We start from the raw sequence: 20,887 nt of genomic DNA on the forward strand, positions 1-20,887 counted from the left end.
AGAGACCGTCTAGACTGGCAGGGGGAGCCAGGACTTGCTCATTCTCGGCCCTTCTTTTATGAGAAAATCTTGCTCAAATGTCATCGTTGGCTACAATTTCTAAAGGCTGTGATATACTCAGAGAAGCTTCCTTCCTCATACTGTAGCCCTACCCTGGCAAAGAAAGAGGAGTTTAATGAAGGTCAAAGACCAAAAGGACTTCAGAAACCATGATGCTAAGGTGTGGATTTTTAAGGAGGAGGAATAAAGGGTCAATCTTTCCTCTCATCCCTTCTTTTTCCTCTCATCCCTTCTTTTTCCTCTCATCCCTTCCATGTCCCTTGGAAGGAGGGGCCCAGCTCTTGAAAAGCCCGAAGGACCAGTGTGGGTTCGAAGGGAAAAAGGGCTTCTAGAGGGCAGTTTTAGCCAGTTCTGCTGTTTAATGACTCCTCTCCCAGACAAGAAAGTAAGATCCAGATGGGCAAGACTAGAGTTCAGGCCTATGAGAAAGAAGCCAAGAAAGAGTTATGCTGTAGTCAGGATTGGGACTTTAGCTGCATACAACAGAAAACCCAAACCAAACTGGCTTAAATAGAAAAAGGAAAGTTAATGGCTTATGATACTGACAATTTCAGAAATATTCCAGCTACAACAGATACTTTAATCTCCATCTCTTCATTCTTTTTTCCTCAGGGTTGGCTTTGTCTTCAGCCTCTGTAGCAGCTTCAGGCTCATAACCTCCTTACTGCTGGCAGTATCAGTAGAAAAGGGAGTTTTTCTCAGGAGTCCCAGAAATCACGTTGATTGGCCATACTGGGTCATGTGCCCATCCTTGAACCAATCGCTGTGTCCATGATATTCAGTGCTCTGATATAGAGAGTAAGGGAGAAGTCGATCTCCAAAAGGAAATCCCAAAAGGAGGATGAAACAGAAGCAAAATAGCCAAAATAATATTCCGCTACACAGACACCTTAACTTGACAATAGTCCATGTAAAGATGTTTCCTCCTGGCTCACACATGGCCTGTAACAGTTCATCCAGGACAGGAGACCAGATAGAAAAATGGGCTCAGAGCTCTAAGGGAGAAATAACATGTGGACATTTTCCAGAACATTCTCCATGATTTCTTCTCAGTCTCCTTTGAGCCCCTGGAATCAAGGTTGTTGGATGGGCATTCTGGAATTTAAGATGTTGGCCATGATTAGACTAGTAATTATTCACTCTGTTAAGACCTACATGGAAACCTATCACCTGTGCAATATGATTCAAATATCTTATACTAGAACTCCAAGCCTGCCTTCTCCCGATTCTTCTCTTATCAACCAAGCTGCATGGTGCCTCCCCACACATCACTTACTAGTTTTTGGCACAGCGTCCTTCCTTAGGCTATATCCCATACCTCAGGGACACAGTTTTTGTTTCCCCTATTCCATTGTCTACGGAGTCTTTGGGAGGCACAAATGATTAAGCACTTCTTCCAGAGGTGCCTTGGAAGAAAGGCCTGGGGATCTGCTTCCAAACAACCTTGAAAACTCATCAATTGGTTTGGTTATGTGGTTTTTTAATTCCATTTTCCACCATGAACTTTTCAATCTTTTCAAAATTCACTTTTTCGTAGATGTCCTTTCAAATCATAACTCCCACTCTCTGATCATTATTTTTCCCTCATTTTTGCTTATATATCTAGCTTAAGCTTTCACAGATTTCAGTTAACCAAAATAGATTCTTATTAATTAAATGAGAGTCAGTCATGATTGTTTTACTTTATTCCTTTTTCCTCCAAAATATATCAGTCTACTCATATGCCTTAAAAGTAACTCATTGCCATCAAGTTAATTCCAACTCATAGCGACCCTGTAGGACAGGGTAGAACTGACCCACAAGTTTTCCAAGGAGCGGCTGGTGGGTTTGAACTGCTGGGCTTTTGCTTAGTGCCAAATGGTTAACCATTACACCACCTTTTTTTTTAGGTGGAATTAATTTTAATAACATATATATTTTTTAATAATTTTTATTGTGCTTTAAGTGAAAGTGTAAAAATCAAGTCAGTCTCTCACACAAAAACCCATGTACGCCTTGCTACACCCTCCCAATTACTCTCCCTCTAATGAGACAGCCCGCTCTCTCCCTCCACTCTCTCTTTTCGTGTCCAATTCGCCAGCTTTTAACCCCCTTCACCCTCTCATCTCCCCTCCAGGCAGGAGATGCCAACGTATTCTCAAGTGTCCACCTGATCCAAGAAGCTCACTCCTTACCAGCATCCCTCTCCAACCCATTGTCCAGTCCAATCCCTGTCTGAAGAGTTGGCTTTGGGAATGGTTCCTGTCCTGGGCCAACAGAAGGTCTGGAGGCCATGACCATCGAGGTCCTTCTAGTCTCATTCAAACCATTAAGTCTGGTCTTATGAGAATTTGGGGTCTGCATCCCACTGCTCTCCTGCTCCCTCAGGGGTTCTCTGTTGTGTTCCCTGTCAGGGCAGTCATTAGTTGCAGGCGGGCACCATCTAGTTCTTCTGGTCTCAGGATGATGTAGTCTCTGGATGATGTGGCCCTTTCTGTCTCTTGGGCTCATAATCGCCTTGTGTCCTTGGTGTTCTTCATTCTCCTTTGCTCCAGGTGGGTTGAGACCAATTGATGCATCTTAGATGGCTGCTATTGCAGCACTTTTAAGTAATTTATGAGCACACAACACGCAATTACCTCCTGACCTTCATACAGATTCTAAACCCTCCTCACAGCCCCCCTTGGCTCTCTCTTCACTCTTATTCCCTCATTGTACTCTAAGCTTCATTCTGTGTACAGGATGCCTGACACGTAAATATTTGTAGAATGAATGAAGAAATGAATGAATGAATGAATGCGTAGGAGTCTAGTTGATCTGTCCTGAGAATTCTACCTGGAGGCTTTTGCACGGAATGTTTTACCCAATCACCTATCTTGACTCAATCACCGTGGCCAGGGTATTCTAGGCTCTGACTGGCTGAGCCTGATTCATGTGCCCACCTATCAATGGAACACTGCATAAGTCTGAGGATTGCCTTCTTTCTTCTTTCTCAGGATGGTCACACACAAGGCATGCCTCCTTCTCTCCTCTGTCTCACACCACTCACTAGTCAAAAAACAGGCATGCATCATGACAGAATCATGGTGATAACAAATCAAGATGGAGTTGATCTTTCCAGCAGTTGCTGGTACTGTTGGGTGTTGAGGAATGAACTGGGGTGAGAGACAGAGGAGATGAAGGAGAGGTAAGATGATATGGCCGAGGTTAAAGAGAGGAATTGGCCCTGAATCTTCCCTAAGATTATTGCACAAAAACTGGGCAAGAAGCAATAGGGTTGTTGTCTGTGTGAACTGTCTCTTATGATCTGTGTGAATGGAATGCTTTGGGGACTCCCATTTTCCCTTCTGTGCTAAGAAGTGACATCATGTGTAAGAGCTAGAAGTCCTAGACAGAGTGGGGGATTTTTAGTCTCTAGACTTTGACTTAATTCAATTGACCCTTAAGGTATGTGCCAAGAGGTGATTCCCATTTATGCTTATAACTGGCTATGGAATAACTTTAAAATTCTTTAGAGGAAATACCCTAAAAGGCCACAAGATGGGAATATTACCACATAGAAGATATGTTACTGGCTACATGTGTGCATGTTATACACATTTGCCCCTCTTTCTAGATATGTGTCTTTTTCGATGTCTGTTTTTCTCTGTGAGACTGTCTGTGTCTGTGTATGTTATGTTCTATGCTTAAGTCTATATCAGCCTTTTCCTTTCACTTCCCCTTCATTTGTTTTGTCTTTCTTTTCATATCCCTCCCAAAATACATAAATCAGAAGCATTTTATATTGAATTACAATCTTGAGTAAAATTTTACATTTTCATTTCCAATAAAACAATGAGTCCCTTCTTTTGAAATTCTAAAAGCAAAAAAGTCCTCTCTCTGGAGGAAATATCTGAATTATCTTTTAATTTATGCTGCTTTTTGTCAGTCAGTTATTACCAATTAAGGGTGAAATGGTTTCCACTTCCACCTTCCCAGTTATATGAACTAAAGGCAAGGTATCCCATGAGTCAGAATAGACTCGATGGCAATTGGTGGGGGTGGATTATGCTGAAAATAAGGTGTTCAAATGCTAAACTTGGGTGGCAACATGCCAAAAGAAGTATTAAAGGTGTTTAAAGATATGGCTTAATAACTAGTAACTGTTAATGGACAACGTGCAAATTTTGACTAAATAATATTTTCATGTTGTTGTTAGTTGCCATCAAGTTGGTTCTGACTCACAGCAACCCTACATACAACAGAACGAAACACTGCCTGTCCTGCGCCATCCTTACAATCATTGTTATGCTTGTGCCCGTTGTTGCAGCCACTGTGTCAATCCATCACATTGAGGGTCTTCCTCTTTTTTGCTGACCCTCTCTTTTACCAAGCATGTTGTCCTTCTCCAGGGACTGATCCCTCCTGATAACATGTCCAAAGTATGTAAGACATAGTCTCACCATCCTTGCTTCTAAGGAGCATTCTGGCTCTACTTCTCCCAAGACAGATTTGTTCGTTCTTCTGTCAGTCCATAATATATTCAGTATTCTTCACCAAGACCATAATTCCAAGGTGTCAATTCTTCTTCAGTCTTCTTTATTCATTGTCCAGCTTTCACATGCATATGAGGCAATAGAAAACACCATGGCTTGGGTCAGGCACACGTTACTCTTCAAGGTGACATCTTTGCTTTTTAACTCTTTAAAGAGGTCTTTTGCAGCAGATTTGCCTAATGCAATGCATCTTTTGATTTCTTGACTGCTGCTTCAATGCGTGTTGATTGTGGATCCAAGAAAAATGAAACCCTTTACAACAGTATTTTCATGCTCAAGTGATTTGTGAGGACAAAATACTACACTGCTCTGCACGTTAGACTTTGAAGTAAGGAAGAAAACAAAAGATATCATTTGAGATGGGCCTTGAAGGATGAGTAGGATCTGCAGCCACGGGGATGGATCTGTTCCTTGGAGAAAATGTTCAATGTGGAGGCAGGATATACACAGCAGCATAGATGAATGGCAAGAACTTCATGCTGAGCAGAAGAACCCAGACCACAAGAAGCACGTGCTGTATGACACCATTCACATGACACCCTGTCTCTGGCAATACAAGCACATCAGTGGTTGGCTGGGGCTGGGCCTGGGGATTGACCAGGAAAGGGCACAGGGAAACTTTTGGGGTGATGGTAGTGATGATTATGCCATGTATACATTTGTCAAAACTCAGAACTGTAAAATTAAAATGAGTACACTTGATCTTATGTAAACTATACCCAATAAAAGTTGATTAAAAAAGAGAAAAAGCAGAGTCGCAGGGGTGAGACAGTATAGATCAGGATGTCATTCTCTTTGGACCACTTTTTCGATTATGGCCTCTTCTCTTGCCACAAGCGATATACATGTCTCCAACATCCCATTTCTAAAATATACCCATCTGCCCAGCCTAAATTCCACACTAGTTAGCCAGTTGTAACTAGAGGTGGACAACTTCAAATACTGTCTAATCCAAGTCCTGCACTTGAGTAGGTAGTGTAGTAAAACGGTTAAGAGTTTGTACTCTAGAACCAGATTGACTGAGTTTAAATTCCAACTGCTATCTAAGAGCTTTATGACCTTAGCCAGTCACTTACCATCCCTGTGCCTCAATTTCCTCACCTGAAGAATGGAAATAAACAAACTTATAAGGTTATTACAGGGGCAATACTAGTTAATATGAGTAAGTGCTTAGGATAAACCGAAACTCATTGCCATCAAGTCAATTCCGACTTATAGCAACCCTGCAGGATAGTGCCTGTATATAGCAAGTGTTCAGTAAATATTAGCCTCAAGTATCATTCTTTTATAGGTGAGGAAAGTAAAACCCAGAGCAGCCAAAATGATTCCCCCATGGTCATATGTCCATCGATTCCAACTCATAGTGATCCTATAGGACAAAGTAGAACTGCCCCAAAGAGTTTCCTAGGCTACAGTCTATGGGAGCAGATCACCAAGCCTTTTCTCTGGTGGAACAGCTGGTGGGTTCAAACCTTCAACCTTTTGGTTAGCAGCTGAGCACTTAACCGTTGCACTACCAGGGCTGCGGTCATATGTCTAGCCCATAAGAAGGACTGCATCTGCTCCAGGCAGTCTGTTCCCTGTTGAGACTAGGGTAACTACTGAAATAAACTTGTGACCAGTTTGTCTCTATGAGCACATGCTTTCTAGCTCCTGGGAGGCTGCCAGTTCAGCCCATGGATTCAGTGAAGACACTGGTCCACAGCTCTCCCCAGAGGGAACCAATTGTCCTGACCCCCAGGTTCATACACAGACACAAAGAGAAAGTATAGCGTGCAAATAAGTGAGAATGGACACGACAGATCAAGTTCAAGCATATCCAACATCTCTTTGTCAATCTTGAATACTACTGTATCCATTGTCCCTAAAACAGTGCGTGCTTGGCCCATAATAGGGCTGCTAAATAAATACTTGTTGAATGAACAAATAAATAAAGGAAGAAAATGAGACAAAGATAAATACTGGGAGAAGATGGGGTTAAGTAGATGGCAGTAGATCAGAACTTGGCTGTGGGCATAGATAAGGGAGAAGGTGAATGGTTGCAGAGAAGTGGGCGGAAAGCTCATATAAGAAAGCCACAGTAATTCTGACTTCATGAATTTGGGCTGGCACTTTCTCCTTCAGTATCAATAAAGTAAATGACTGAAAAAAAAATCCACATTGCAAAGGATTTAAAGAGTATTAATAGGATTAAAAACCAAAAATCGGTTGCCACCAAGTCGATTCTGACTCATAGCAACCCTGTAGGGGAGTAGAACTGCCCCATAGGGTTTCCAAGGAGTGGCTGGTGGATTCAAACTGCCAGCCTTTTGGTTAGCAGGCAAGCTCTTAACCACTGCGCCACCAGGGCTCCTCTAAATAGGATTAGTAAGACAGAAAAATCCAGAAACCATTAATTTTAAATTATTCATATTTTTAATTGATACAGGTTTCCTAATAATCTTTATCAGGAACAATTTATTAGCTTCATTTGTACTAATAAATATGCCTAGAAGAAAAAAAAACTTTAAAAAAATCTAATTTGACCTTTTTTATTTAAAGAAAAAAGAAAAGGTTGATCCTTCCCACAATTAGTCTGAATTAATTTGTTATACCTAATTAAATAATCCAGACTCTCCTCTATATTGGGACTTCCAGTTCTACATTTCAGGTGTTGGCTTAACTGTTCTATAAGAATGATGACAGGACTACACCCGAGGTGAAGGGAACAGCCAACACACACACACACACAAAAAGGCCAAATTAGATTTTTTTTTTTTTTTTTTTTTGGTGGTGCAGTAATTGAAGCGCTTGGCTGCTAACTGAAAGGTCGGTGGTTTGAAACCACCAGCGCTCCACAGGAGAAAGATGTGGCAGCCTGCTTCAGTAGGACCTACAGCCTTAGGAGCCCCACAGGGCAGGTCTACTCTGTCCCCCACGGCCGCTATGAGTCAGAATCAGCTCAATGCCAGTGGTTTTTTGATCAGGCGACTCCCAGCTATTACACCAACATTACTGTACACTGATGATTCCAACTTTGCTTCTCCTTGGGAAAGTGGTGGAACTTGTATAATCAGTTTGCTGTGTTTTTAATGTTTCCTGAGAATGAAATGCATTTCTATAACTGAAAACATACCATGCGAAATATTTAGCTGCAGCCTTCTAAAGAGGCCAGAGAGGTAACGTTTCCCCAGAAAAATCCAAGACCTCCCTTTTTCTTTTACAAAGAGAAAGTTAAAATTTTATCCTATGAAAATGGTAATACTTCTACCCTAGCACTCTTAAGTAGGGTCTCTTAGCACATTTTAAAACACTCTGCTAATGATTTAACCTGTAAGAGTTTTTTGTTTGTTTAAATTTTTTAATCAGAACATAAGAACATAGGTTACAGTTACACCTCAGAGGGAGAAATTGTGTTATTCCCGATCCCATAGTATAATATTTATTGTTTTGCTTTTTAATGTATGGGTTTCGGTTCTGACCAATTATATAAAAGCCTAATACAGCCCTTAGTGTAAGTCTTTCAAAAGGTGAGTCCGGACCCTTTTTACTTCATCTGAAAGTTCCTTTGTTTATTTCAGTATAGGAATTACCCCCTGCCATTGAGTCGATTCCCACTCCTAAGGACCCTATTGAAATTAAAAAAAAAAAAAATTTTTTTTTTTTTTTTAAATTAGGTCTTCGTATTTTCAGTCTGAACCAGCTCGATTGCACTGGCTAGAGTCTCCAGTCCAAGACATCCCTCTGATGTTCCTAATCTTGGAGGGAAAGCATTCAGTCTTTCACCCTTACCTGTAGGTTTTCCATAGGTTCCGTTTGTTGGGATGAAGAAGCTCCCATCTATTTCTAGATTGCTGAGAGTTTTTATCGGGAATGGAGGTTGGATTTTACCAAACATTCTTTCTGAATCTTTTGAGATGATCATCCAGTTTCCTTTTTGTAGTTTGTTAATGTACTTGAACTTTGTTGAACTGAGCTTATATTCCTGGGATAAATCCTACTGGGTCATGATGGATTTTTCTTTTGGTATATGGCTGGATTCAACTTGCTAAAATTTGGCAATTAAGAATTTTTGTTTCTATGTTCATGAGGGACATTGGTCTGTAGTTTTATTTTCATTTAATATCTTTACCTGGTTTGGGTGTCTGTGGAATGGTGGCCTGATAGAATGAATTGAGAAATAACTGCCTTCTCTCCCATTTTCTGGAAGAGTTCATGTAGAATTGGTATTACTTTTTCCATAAATGCTTGGCAGAATTCATCAGTGAAGCCACTTAGGGCTGGTTTTCTTTATAGGAAATTTCTGAACTGCAAATTCAATGTCTTTAATCGATACAGGGCTATTCCAGTTATCTGTGAGACAACTTTGGTAGTTTGTGTCTTTCAAGGATTTTGCCCACATCATCTAAGTTGTCAATTTATTGGCACAAAGATTCCAGGGTGCTTCCTTTTTTGGATCAGATGCTTGCACTGCCCCCTCTTCTGTTGTACCCATCCTTTATCTCCCTGACTCATCTAAAGCTAGGCTTGATGTGTCTCGGTAAACTCTCAACAGCACGTATCTTAGGAGTTACCTTGTTATCAAGGTCCCTGCTTGCTGCTGAATATCAGCTCCGCCCATGAAATCATAGTTGGATTTTTTTTAAATCCCTTCCCAAACCTTTTTTTAAAGCAGCTTTATTAAGATATAATTCATATACCATGCAACTCACCCATTTAAAGTGTACAATTTGCTGATTTTAGTATATTCACAGATACATGTAACCATTCCCACTATCAATTTCTGGACATTTTTATCATCTCAAAAAAAAATCCATATCTTTTGGCTATCGTCCCCCATCATCCCATCTCCCCCAGCCCTAAGAAACCACTGACCTACTTCCTGTCTCTATAGCTTTACCTGTTCTAGACATTTCATATATACAGAATCATATAATATGGGGTGTCTTGTGACTGGCTTCTTTCACATAGCATAATGTTTTCAAGGTTTATCCCTTTTGTAGCCTGTATCAGTATTTCACTGCTTCTTATGGTCAAATAATATTCCATGTATTGATATTCCATATTTTGTTTATACATTTATTAGCTGATGGATGTTCAGGTTGCTTCCACCTTTCAGCTGTTATGAGTAATGCTATTATAAACACCCATGTACAGTTTTCTGTGTGGACGTGTATTTTTTGTTCTCTTGGGTATATACCTAGGAGAGGATATTCTAGGTCAAATGGTAACTCTATATGGAACTTTTTGAGGAACTGCAAGACTCTCTTCCGATTTTACATTCCCAACAGCAACGTTTGGAGAAGTATACTGATTTCTCCACTTGCCAAAACATTATTATATGAACACATACCTTTTTGATATAAAATCTAACCTCTTTTGCATTGCCTCCTCTTTACCTAGCTATTGTATGTCCCCTCGTTCTCTAGCACGTCCACAAGTTTTGAGAAATTAACCTCTTCCCTGACGCTTCAACACATCATATTTATTCCTAACGTGGCATCTATGCCCATGCTAGTCCCGTTGTTTTTAATGCCTTCCTTCCCCTTCCTTTGTCATTATAAATCTTAATGCTTCAGACCTTCACTGACCATTCCAGCCCTTTTTAATACCCATCTCTTCTGAATTTCTCTGCACTTAGAGTCGGTACCCCATAAATTAGCCCTTAATTATATTTTCTCTTGCACTGTTTATTTCATCCAATACCTATGTCTTGTCTCCCTAATCCATATGTAACTCCAGAAGGATTAGATTACCATCTTTGTATTTCTGCAGCCCAGTTCAGAACACCCAATGGATATTCTATAAACATTTGCCGATTGATTGATCAATTCCAACAGTATACAAATCTGGCCTTGTATTTATAATGAGTCTTTCGTTTAATGGAAACTTTAAGAAAATGGTTTTTTTAATTTGTTTCTTCTTCCTTCAAGTTAGAGTTGTGCTGGACGTTTCCAATCCATGCCAACAGCAATGCAGAAAGTTTGCAGCCAGGGATGATCTTTGAGTCATTTGTCCGACCAATGGGACCAGTTTGGAAGATGACCATTTAATCATAAAATGGCCTCATTTCAGCTCCCCTACCTACCCACCCACCGATGCCTGGAGGATTTCATTGCAGAGAACCCTCAGATAAAGAAAAGGGAGGGTAGTTTGATGCCTGGCCTGTTAAGAACCAAGGAATTGAAACTTGAATAGGGAGAAGGAAATTTATACTAAGTACTCTAGCTTTACTATTATAAATGCATTCTAAAGTATTTTTTTAATAAGAGTAAAGCTTGATAAAACAAATTTAATTAGGAAATATGACTGGCCTCTGACAAATATTTGCCATGGACTGTCTAGACAGTTTATACTGGAGGCAGTGTGGTGTAGCGGCAAGACCCGCATGTACATCCCAGCTCCAGCATTTATTTGTAGTATGACTTGGACAAGTTTCTTGACCTCTCTATGCCTCAGTTTCCTCACCTGTAAAATGAAGATAATAATAGTGCCTACCCACAGAGCTGTTGTGAGGATTAAATGAGGTCATGGGTTGAAACATAAGCGGAGTGCCTGGCACATACGAAGTGTAAATAAATTTTAGTTCCCTACTTCTCCACTCTTTTCATCTCCTTGTACACACATCAGAAGACAGAGTTAACATGACATGTGGAAAGGATAGTGGAAACTATTGCTTAGGATAAAACATTTACACTGACAAGTAATGGTAGGTGCATGGGGCCAAAGTATGCAGGGCTTTAGAAGCTACCTAGAGAAGTTTGAACCAAATTTCATCTGAGCCATGGTAGGTCCCCTGCAGGAGGGGCCATGATTATGGCCTGGAGAAGATAGGTTGCCATGTTGGGAAAGTCTCAGAGTAGGTAAAGAGGAATGAGATCCTAGTGCCGCCACAGAAGGGGGTCAGTGTTTAAGAGATGGACTGTGTTCCTCTGAGGAAAGGCTGTGTCTGGACGGTGTGGAGTAGAGACAAAGGGATGTACACTGTTCTGTGTAGGAGGAGGCCGGGTCATTCCAAAAGCCAGAAGGAAAAGGGAAGGGAGTTGGAGACATGAGAAAGGAGGACTTCTGGGACACGTCCTCTCTGCAGACTGCTTTAAGGACTTGGCAAAAATGAAGGAGAAAATAAAAGACTGAAGCCCATCAGGGACGGCTCAGGTGAACATGGGTGGTGTACATCTTTAGTTGAATTCATTCGCCATCTTTTTCGAAGACAGTTCAGCAGCTCCAGTCACAGAACAGAAGAACCAGGTTTCAGGGAGTGAGGGACACTCACCTACCCACAACAGGCCTGGGACAAAAGTCAGGGCAGCCAGGGATCATCAAGATAGCACTGAGGATGCTGAAGGAGCAGACCATAAGCAGCTGGTTAGGTGAGGCACCCAGGGGTAGGGTTGATGGGGAAAGGGCGAGTTGAGGAGTCCCTGAGAGGTCCAGTGGGAATACACTGCTGGTTTGATCAAAAGGAGCTAAAGGAGGGTGGTTATGTTTGAGGGTAGGGCAGAGTATATAGTGTCATAACAAAGATTTTTGACTAGAGAACAGGACAGTTTGTAGAAAGGGCCCTAGGCTTAGGAGTCAGGGGATCTGACCTCTGATGCCATCTCTGCCATGAATTTGCTATGTGATGTTGGGCAAGTCATTTAACCTCTCTGAAAATGGCACTTGTTTTACTTGGCAAAACTACTGGATAAGTACGTATAGAAAATGAAGAGCACTTGAAGCACTTACTGATGAAGATCAAAGACTACAGCCTTCAGTCTGGATTACACCTCAACATAAAGAAAACAAAAATGCTCACAACTAGACCAATAAGCAACATCATGATAAATGGAAAAAATATTGAAGTTGTCAAGGATTTCATTTTACTTGGGTCCACAATCAATGCCCATGGAAGCAGCAGTCAAGAAATCCTTGATGTATCGCATTGGGCAAATTTGCTGCAAAAGACCTTTTCAAAGTGTTCAAAAGCTAAGATGTCACCTTGAGGACTATGGTGTTTTCTGTCAACTCATATGCATATGAAAGCTGGACAGTGAATACGGAAGATTAAAGAAGAATCAATGCCTTTGAATTATGGTTTTGGTGAAGAATATCGAATATACCATGGACTGCCAAAAGAACGAACTAACCTGTCTTGGAAGAAGAACAGCCAGAATGCTCCTTAGAAGCAAGGATGGCAAGACTTTGTCTCACATACTTTGGACATATTATAAGAAGGGGCCAGTCCCTGGAGATGGCCATCATGCTGGGTAGAGTACAGGGTCAGGGGGAAAAAGGAAGACCCTCAGTAAGACGGATTGACACAGTGGCTGCAACAATGGGCTGAAACATAGCAACGATTGTGAGGATGGCTCAGGACTAGGCATTCTTTTGTACTCAGGGTCGCTACGAGGCAGAACCGACTGGACAGCACCTAACATCAACAACTTTAGGAAGAATTACCACATAGGCTGTTTGGTTTGGGCACTCTCTTCCTTATGGGTATTCTCTAGGTTTTCTGCTCTCTCCACTGAATCCTGAGGGTGTATGTGTGTGTATGTGTGTGTGTGTGTGTGTGTCAAAGTCAAAGAGAGACAGAAAGAGAGGAAGAAAGCCAGGGAGCACAAGAGCGCACCAGTGTGGCAGAATGTGTGTGAAGGAAACTAGGTTATTGGTGTAGGAGCACACCTGTTGCTCTGTGCTACCACATGGCGTTAGTCTACTGCCAAGGTCTTCACCAGGAGTGATTTTGCCCCCCCCCCCGGGAGCATTTGGCAATGTCTGGAGATATTTGGGTTGCCACAACTAAGTGTGGGGAATGCCACTGACATCTAATGAGTAGAGGCCAGGTATGCTACCAAACGTCCTGTAATGAAAAAGACAACCACCACCTCTCCAACAAAGAATTATCTGGCCCAAAATGTCAATAGTGCTAAGATTAAGGGTCTGTTTGACCTGCACAACAGCCCTACAGAAAAGCCAGAACAGGGGGGTATCTTAAGTTTTAATGACAGAAACTGAGGCTGAGAGAGGTGAAGTACCTTCTTTGAGTTCTCACTGCTAGTTACCAGCAGAGCTGAGACTAAACCAGTTGCTTATAAGTGAAACCCCAAACCAAAAACCCACTGCTGTGGAGTCAATTCCAACTCATAGCAACCCAATAGGACAGAGTAGAACTGCCCGATAGAGTTTCCAAGGAGCAGCTGGCAGATTCGAACTATCGACCTCTTGGTTAGCAGCTGTAGCACTTAACTGCTACACCAGCTGGGTTTCCTGCTTGTAAGTAAGGACCAGGTAAATATTGTAGCTGTGAAAGAGGCATTTGTGCTTCTTTGCTCCACGTGAAGTACTGGTAGAAGTGTGGCTGGTCACTAGCTAGCTAGTATGGCAAATGCAGTGACGAGGACAGACAGGCTTTCTTGGAGAAGCAGATACATGCTGTGGTAGGGTGGATCAGTGGGGTTAGAAGGGACTGGAGGTGACATCCTGCCTGCCCTGTGAACACGCACGGTCTGCTATAGACTGCTCCCACACAGGTCTCAGAGCTGGTTCTGAGCTAATTTACATGGCTTCCTCTCCCGATTTAATCTTCCTTACTATAAATAAATGTTAAAGATGGTTGAAGGCCACTGTGATCTCTGGAGGAAGAATGGGGTGGAAAAGCGGGAAGGTACCTCCTAGGGTTCTGGCTCTGTTGGCTCAGCTTGTCACACACCTTAAGTTAATGTGGATGATTAATAGGTTAATAGGTCCTGGGCCTTGGCCTCATGCAGGCCTAGTAAAGCCATTCTTTAGATGAACTGAAGCCCAACTTTCTCCCAGCGTCTGATTCAACATTGGTTTTTAGGTGGAATATAATAATAATATTGTATGATGCTACTTATATGAAACATCTAGAATAGGGAAATACATAGAGACAGAAAGTTTATTAGTGGTTCCCATGGGCCAAGGGCGGGCAGGGAATTGGAAGTTATTGTTCACTGAGTTTCTGTTTGGGGTGATGAAAAAGGTTTTGGAAATAAATAGAGGTGGTGGATATACAACATTATGAATGTAATTAATGTCACTGAATTAGTCTTCCAACTGGTTAAAATGGCAAAGTTTATGTTATATGTATTTCACTACAATAAAAATTTTTTAATATAATTAAAACCGTGAAAAAAAGATAAAAAGGTAAGGTGCCTCTAAATGTCCTCCTGGGGCCACCAAATCACAGCACAGAGAAAAGTAAATACAGTGGGGAGAGGTCTGCTGACTCTCGGCCCTGTCTCTCACAGGTGGCTGAGAAAATGGGCTCGGAGCAGGAGAGTGATAAAGCCTGGTGACTTGTGAGGGGCAGTGGAAGAGAGCACCCCTACACTCAAAGGCTGGGCCAAGTCTTACTCTTACTGGGTGCCTCAGTGACTCCTGGCACAGGTGTGGGTCCTGGATTAAGCTGCCCCATGCCCGTGACCAGCTCTTGACTGATGGCAGGAAGCAGCACCAGGAGCTTACAATGCTGCCACGTAGCATAGCAGTTAAGAGAGCAGGCTTTGTACCACTTGCTAGCTGGGTGACCCTGGACAAGATACTTAGGTTTTCTGTGCCTCAGGGGTAACAGCATCAACCTGGTAAGTTTGTTGTAAGCATTAGATAATGAATATACAGCCCTTAACACCATGCCTAAAGTACAGTAAAGTGACTAGTAAGTCTCAGTAATTATCATTACTGTTTTTTGTGCAACAGCCTTGTGACCCAAAAAACCTTGTAATATAAATAAGGGATTTACCATGACTGTTGTAACAGTGATGGCCGGTGTTACACCCGCAGTCTCATTTTTTTCTTCCTCTCAGCTGCTTCCTGTGACGTGGGGCAGCAAGGCTCTTCCATCGAAGCAGAAGCAGTTAGTTAGTCAGTGCCTCCACTCTTTCCCCAGTGTCCATCTCAGAAGACGCCAGGAACGGGCTCTGGTTTACAAACCCTGTTCCCCCTGGGGCACCCACATGATGGTGCACCTGCAAAAGCTTTGACTTGGCCAGTAGCCATAGTGAGACGTATCCCTTTTCCTTTTCCAACCTCAAGAAAGTGTTTACTACCCCCAGTTACAACATGAGTACCAAGTAGAGCTTGATACTGGTATGGATTACCAGGGCTACTGCTAACACACACAAGTGCCTTTGTGTGAATTAGAAAAAGATGCCTCTCTCTCCAGTCTCTTTCCTTCCATCTGCCAGGAAATTGTTGTAATACACTGATTTTGTTAGAACATGAAAGTGCACTGGCCTTATGCAGGGCACAACCTGTATAACTATATGTGGCAGCCCTGTGGCTTCTACTCAGAATATTCATCTCTGTTCCTCTTTAGGTACTGAAGCACCTGCGGCACCTAAACTTCACCAACAATATGGGGGAGCAGGTGACTTTCGATGAGTGTGGTGACCTGGTGGGGAACTATTCCATCATCAACTGGCACCTCTCCCCAGAGGACGGCTCCATCGTGTTTAAGGAAGTCGGGTATTACAATGTCTATGCCAAGAAGGGAGAAAGACTCTTCATCAACGAGGAGAAAATCCTTTGGAGTGGGTTCTCCAGAGAGGTATGTGTTGTCCATCAGAACACCAGATGTCTGCTGTGGGCAGGAACCTGTGCTGGGCTTTAGGAGGGCTTTGGGCTTCACCGTTAGTCTTCCAAAATGATGAGTTCATTTCCTTGAGCTCACTGATCTCTGAACTCTCAGGGCTCCCTGTGAAATCCACAAGTACTGAGTATATAAAGAAGAGTCCTTGGAAGCCTGAGCTCTATGTTGTCTTATTATATTGAAACAATTTTATTTTTTTATAAATCTCACTCTCTGGCTATTAATAGTCTCTTTGACACTGACTCTGAAACCAGGGTGGGGGTGGGTAGGGGGAGATCCTACCTACCTTGGGTAGTGGTGGTTGTTGTTAGGTGTCATCGAATCAGTTCGGACTTACAGCAACCCTATGTACAACAGAATAAAACACTGCCCAGTCCTCTACCATCCTCATGATCATTGTTTTGCTTGAGCCCATTGTTGCAGCCACTGTGTCAGTCCATCACGTTGAGGGTCTTCCTCTTTTTTGCTGACCCTCCACTTTACCAAGCATGATGTCCTTCTCTAGGAACTGGTCCCCCCTGCTTACATGTCCGAAGTATGTGAGATGAAGTCTCACCATCCTCACTTCTAAGGAGTATTCTGGCTGTACTTACTCCACAGCAGATTTCTTCATTCTTTTGGCAGTCTATGGTATATTCAACATTCTTTACCAACACCATAAATCAAAGAGTGGGGGGGGCCGCTAATTTGAAAGTACAGGGAGAGGGTGCATACTTTTGGGGTTGTCACAATGACCAGGAAGTGCTAACGGCTTTCAGCCCTTGGGGCCCAGGGATGGTAAGTGTCCTGCATATACAGGACAATATTACATAACAAAGAATTGCCACCATCTCCGAAAAATGCTAATAACAGCCACTGAGGGACACTCTTCAGAGTGAGTCATGTGTGTTGTCATCACTGCTCAGGGCCTGGACAGTTCAGACAGAGGTAGTTCCAGGTCATCCAAGTCGCTCAGGACTGATTTAAAATCAAAAGGCCAATGTATTCTTCTGGGTGAGACTGGTAACAAAGAGCAGGGTGCCTAGGATCATGGGCAGGCCCCTTCCCCATCACTGCACCAGGAAGCCCGTCACTCAGTGAGTGTGCGCCTAAGTAAAAGACACATGATATGCTGGTGTGATGACTATTCTGTGATGGCTTGTCCTAGAACGAGGTCAACCAGTGGACCCAGCTCCTCTGCAGGGGCACAGACCCTGGACAGGACATCCTCTTGATCTATCCCAGGGAAGCCTGGATGAGACCCACCACATTTCTCTTTGTGCACGCATTTCTATTATCATCTTTGAGCATCTTGGATCATATTTTATAATATGACCAAAGATTCAACTCATCTTTTTACCAGACACCTCTTAGGCTAGTAGGTTTCTGATAAGATGCTACACCGTCATAATTTCATTGTTCCCCAATTTATAGGATAGGTTACCCATAGGTAGGTGTCCTTATAGATAGTGAGTCTTATCCACAGTGTGTGAGTCTTTATTAGCTTCTACCTCGAAGGGTGGATTCTCCATTATAAATGTGCCATGACCTTTTCCACACAGAGATAGTGGCATCCCTAAGCTTATGGCCCTAATTATGTTGTTGTTAACTGACTCATGGCAACCCCATATGTGCAGAATAGAACTGCTCCACAGGGTTTTCGAGGCTGTGACCTTTTGGAAGCAGATCACCAGGCCTGCCTTCCAAGGCACCTCTGGGTACATTCCAACTGCCAACGTTTCAATTAGTAGTTGAGCACTTAACCCTTTGTGCCACGCAGGGACTCCCTATAGTCATAATCATACTCTTGTTGAAATTATCACAAGGTTCAATGACTGGAGTCTAAGTTGGTCAGCTAGACTATCACCTGTTCCCCAGTGTTGGATCATCCAATTTATCATTCACCTCCATTAATGCATGTAATTGATTGTCTCTAATTGGTGTATGTCTCGTCTCCCCTTCTGCATGGAAGCTAGTCCCTGTACAGTTCTCTGTAATCTGAATGTCCCCCACCAGGCCGTACACATCGTGGGCTTAAACACTGATAAGTGAATAACTCAGGGAGTTCTCACAAATTCAATCATATATAGTCCTGGATTGATAGAGTTATAAATTAGATATAATTTTTCCATAGAAACAATGATACCTCATGCCTAGCACACAGTAGGCACTCAACAAAGCTCAGTGTCTAGTCCACCCTTTCCTTGCTGCGTTTTTTGTAGAAATGACTACAAAAATACCATCTATGTTTAACAATAAATCATGTATTATAACTGCTCTATATAACTCACAAAGTTATTATTGAGACCAAGAGTGAAAAGGATATTTTGAACTGTGTTATGGTATATAAATGTAATGTGTTATTAATATAGCACTATAATATCACAATCAGTGGTCTCAATTTACTCATTAATGTAGCACCTTAGAGCTAGATGAGATCTTAAGCTTGTCTCCAACACCCCAACTTGAAGCTGATGACAATCAGGTGTAGGGAGGCAAAGGTGACATCTCAGATGGGCAGTGTAAGTGCTGACGCTGGAACTAAGTGCCCCAACTCCACCTCCAGTGTCCCCTCTCCCCCTACCTGGCAATTCTGTCCTTGTTTTACTGCAACAAATCAGAGGGAAGAGAGACACCTTCATTCGGGGCTTGGAATTCAGATAGGATTCCTTTGCCAAAAGTAGACGGGCATCTTTGATGAGGCTGTTGGGGAGACTTGGAGACACTTGATGGCTTTTGAAAAATGGCTGTGGTGGAACTTCCCTTTAGCTGAGGAATGCAGAATGATCCAGAAAGAGGACTCAGGGTGATGTTCTTCTAACCCTTGACTTTATAAAGCAGGATTTGATACAGTGAAAAGTGCAGACTTTGGAAGATGGACCTGAGTATGAATCCCAGCTCTCCAGCTAGGCCATTGTGGGATCTTGACCCAGTTCCTTAATCACTCTGAGTCTCATTTGTCTCCACACATGAAAGCAGAGATAGTACCACCTTCCTTTAAGAGTTGTTGTGAGGGTTAAGTGAGCTAATATCTTCTACCCTCCCTGAAAAAAAAAAAAAGATGGGATGGTTTACATTTCTAGACTACATTCTCATCGTCTTACACAAACCATTACAAAAAGAAATAGAAGCATGGCAGAGACTACCAGAGGCCCCCAATATTTGTTTCCCCCATTTCATTAATAATAGAACTCTATTTTAGCTGGGTACATGACCCCTCCAGAATAAAGATGACATTTTCCAGCTTCCTGGTCATCTAAGTGTGGCCCCGAGACTAAATCCTAGACAATGGAATATAAGTGGCGCTGTTGTGCAGTGGCTTCTGGGAACCTTCTTTAGGAAATTTGTTGCAAGCACCCTTTGCTCTCTCTTCATCCCTTCCTTCCTCCTGCTTCCTGGAAACCAGATGCAACCGTCAAGGACCATGAGGCCAGGACCAAGCTCGGCAGAAGAACAAGGCAGAAAGAGCCTGGGTCTTCAACACCATGGGATGTCATTTCACTTTGGACCACCTCCCCCTCAGATATCTGTATGAAAAAGAAACCCACTCTGTCTTGTTTAAGCCATTGATATTTTGAGGTTTTTGCCACTTATAGCCTAACAGAAGCCAAGAGAGAAAGCTACTAAATTCATTTTATGAGGTGTATATATATATGCAAAAACCCACTGCTGTCGAGTCAATTCCAACTCATAGCAACCCTATAGGACAGGGTAGAACTGTGCCATAGAGTCTCCAAGGAGCACCTGGTGGATTCAAACTGACAACCTTTTGGTTAGCAGCCATAGCTCTTAACCACTACGCCACCAGGGTTTCCAATAGAGTGCCTTCCAACCTGGGGGGGCTCATCTGCTGGCACTATAACAGACAGTGTTCCGCTGCTATTCATAAGGTTTTCACTGGCTAATTCTTTTCAGAAGTAGACTGCCAGGTCCTTCTTCCTAGTCTGTCTTAGTCTGGAAACTCAGCCGAAACCTGTCCGCCATGGGTGACCCTGCTGGTATCTGAATACCGGTGGCATAGCTTCCAGCATCACAGCAACACGCGAGCCCCCACAGTACAACAAACTGACAGACACATGGGGGTATATATGTATATATGATAAGTATAGGCCAAGCTTATTTATAAACATAGATGCACAAATCCTAAATATTAGCAAGCCTAGACCAGCGATGTATAAAATATATATTACATCATGACTCCAGCAGAGTTTGCAGTGAATTTATAGGAATGTAATGATGGTCAAACATTACAATGGTCAAACATTACAAAGCATGTACAAGCAGTTTATGACATTAACAGAATAAAGGAGAAAATTTATACTACAACGTAAATCAATGGAGAGAGCAGTCAATAGCATTTGAGACCCTTTCTGATTAAGAGCAGGTAGTTGCAAATCTTAGTGGGGGCCAGATCCTAGCCTGCATCAGCTCTGGCAAGTTCTAGGAAGTGGGAGACTACCAAACCCGGGGCGGAGACCCTCAGGCACCACCGAACCTCAGTCACTCCCACGCCAAGCTGCTCCTCTGGTCAGGACATCACCTTCAAGCCCTCAGAGAGACGCAGTTTGTGGACACGAATTTCTCTTGACGATAATCCTCCAGCCCCGAGGAGGCAGAGAGGCTGGAATACTTGTTCTAGTCAACACCACCATCACCCGCTCCAGAGCCTTTCTGGGAAGGTTTTGTAAGGAGAGGCAGACAGTGATTGTCCCAAAGTAAAAGTGGGGAAGCGGCAAGTTGTCAGTTGCTGTTGATT

The 20,887-nt window shown here is 42.6% G+C and overlaps 1 protein-coding gene across 1 annotated transcript in view; it reads left to right on the top strand.

Annotated features, from left to right (window-relative positions):
- The window catches only part of CASR (calcium sensing receptor), a 42,466-nt gene that overhangs the window by 16,132 nt on the left and 5,447 nt on the right, over positions 1 to 20,887 (top strand). The window contains exon 4 of the mRNA XM_003412965.4: positions 15,880 to 16,110. Within this exon, the coding sequence (XP_003413013.1) occupies positions 15,880 to 16,110 (231 nt within the window). The remainder of the gene's footprint in view (positions 1 to 15,879; positions 16,111 to 20,887) is intronic.

This window comes from Loxodonta africana, chromosome 1 (assembly GCF_030014295.1).
Source record: "Loxodonta africana isolate mLoxAfr1 chromosome 1, mLoxAfr1.hap2, whole genome shotgun sequence".
In the NCBI taxonomy this organism is placed as follows: Eukaryota; Metazoa; Chordata; class Mammalia; order Proboscidea; family Elephantidae; genus Loxodonta; species Loxodonta africana.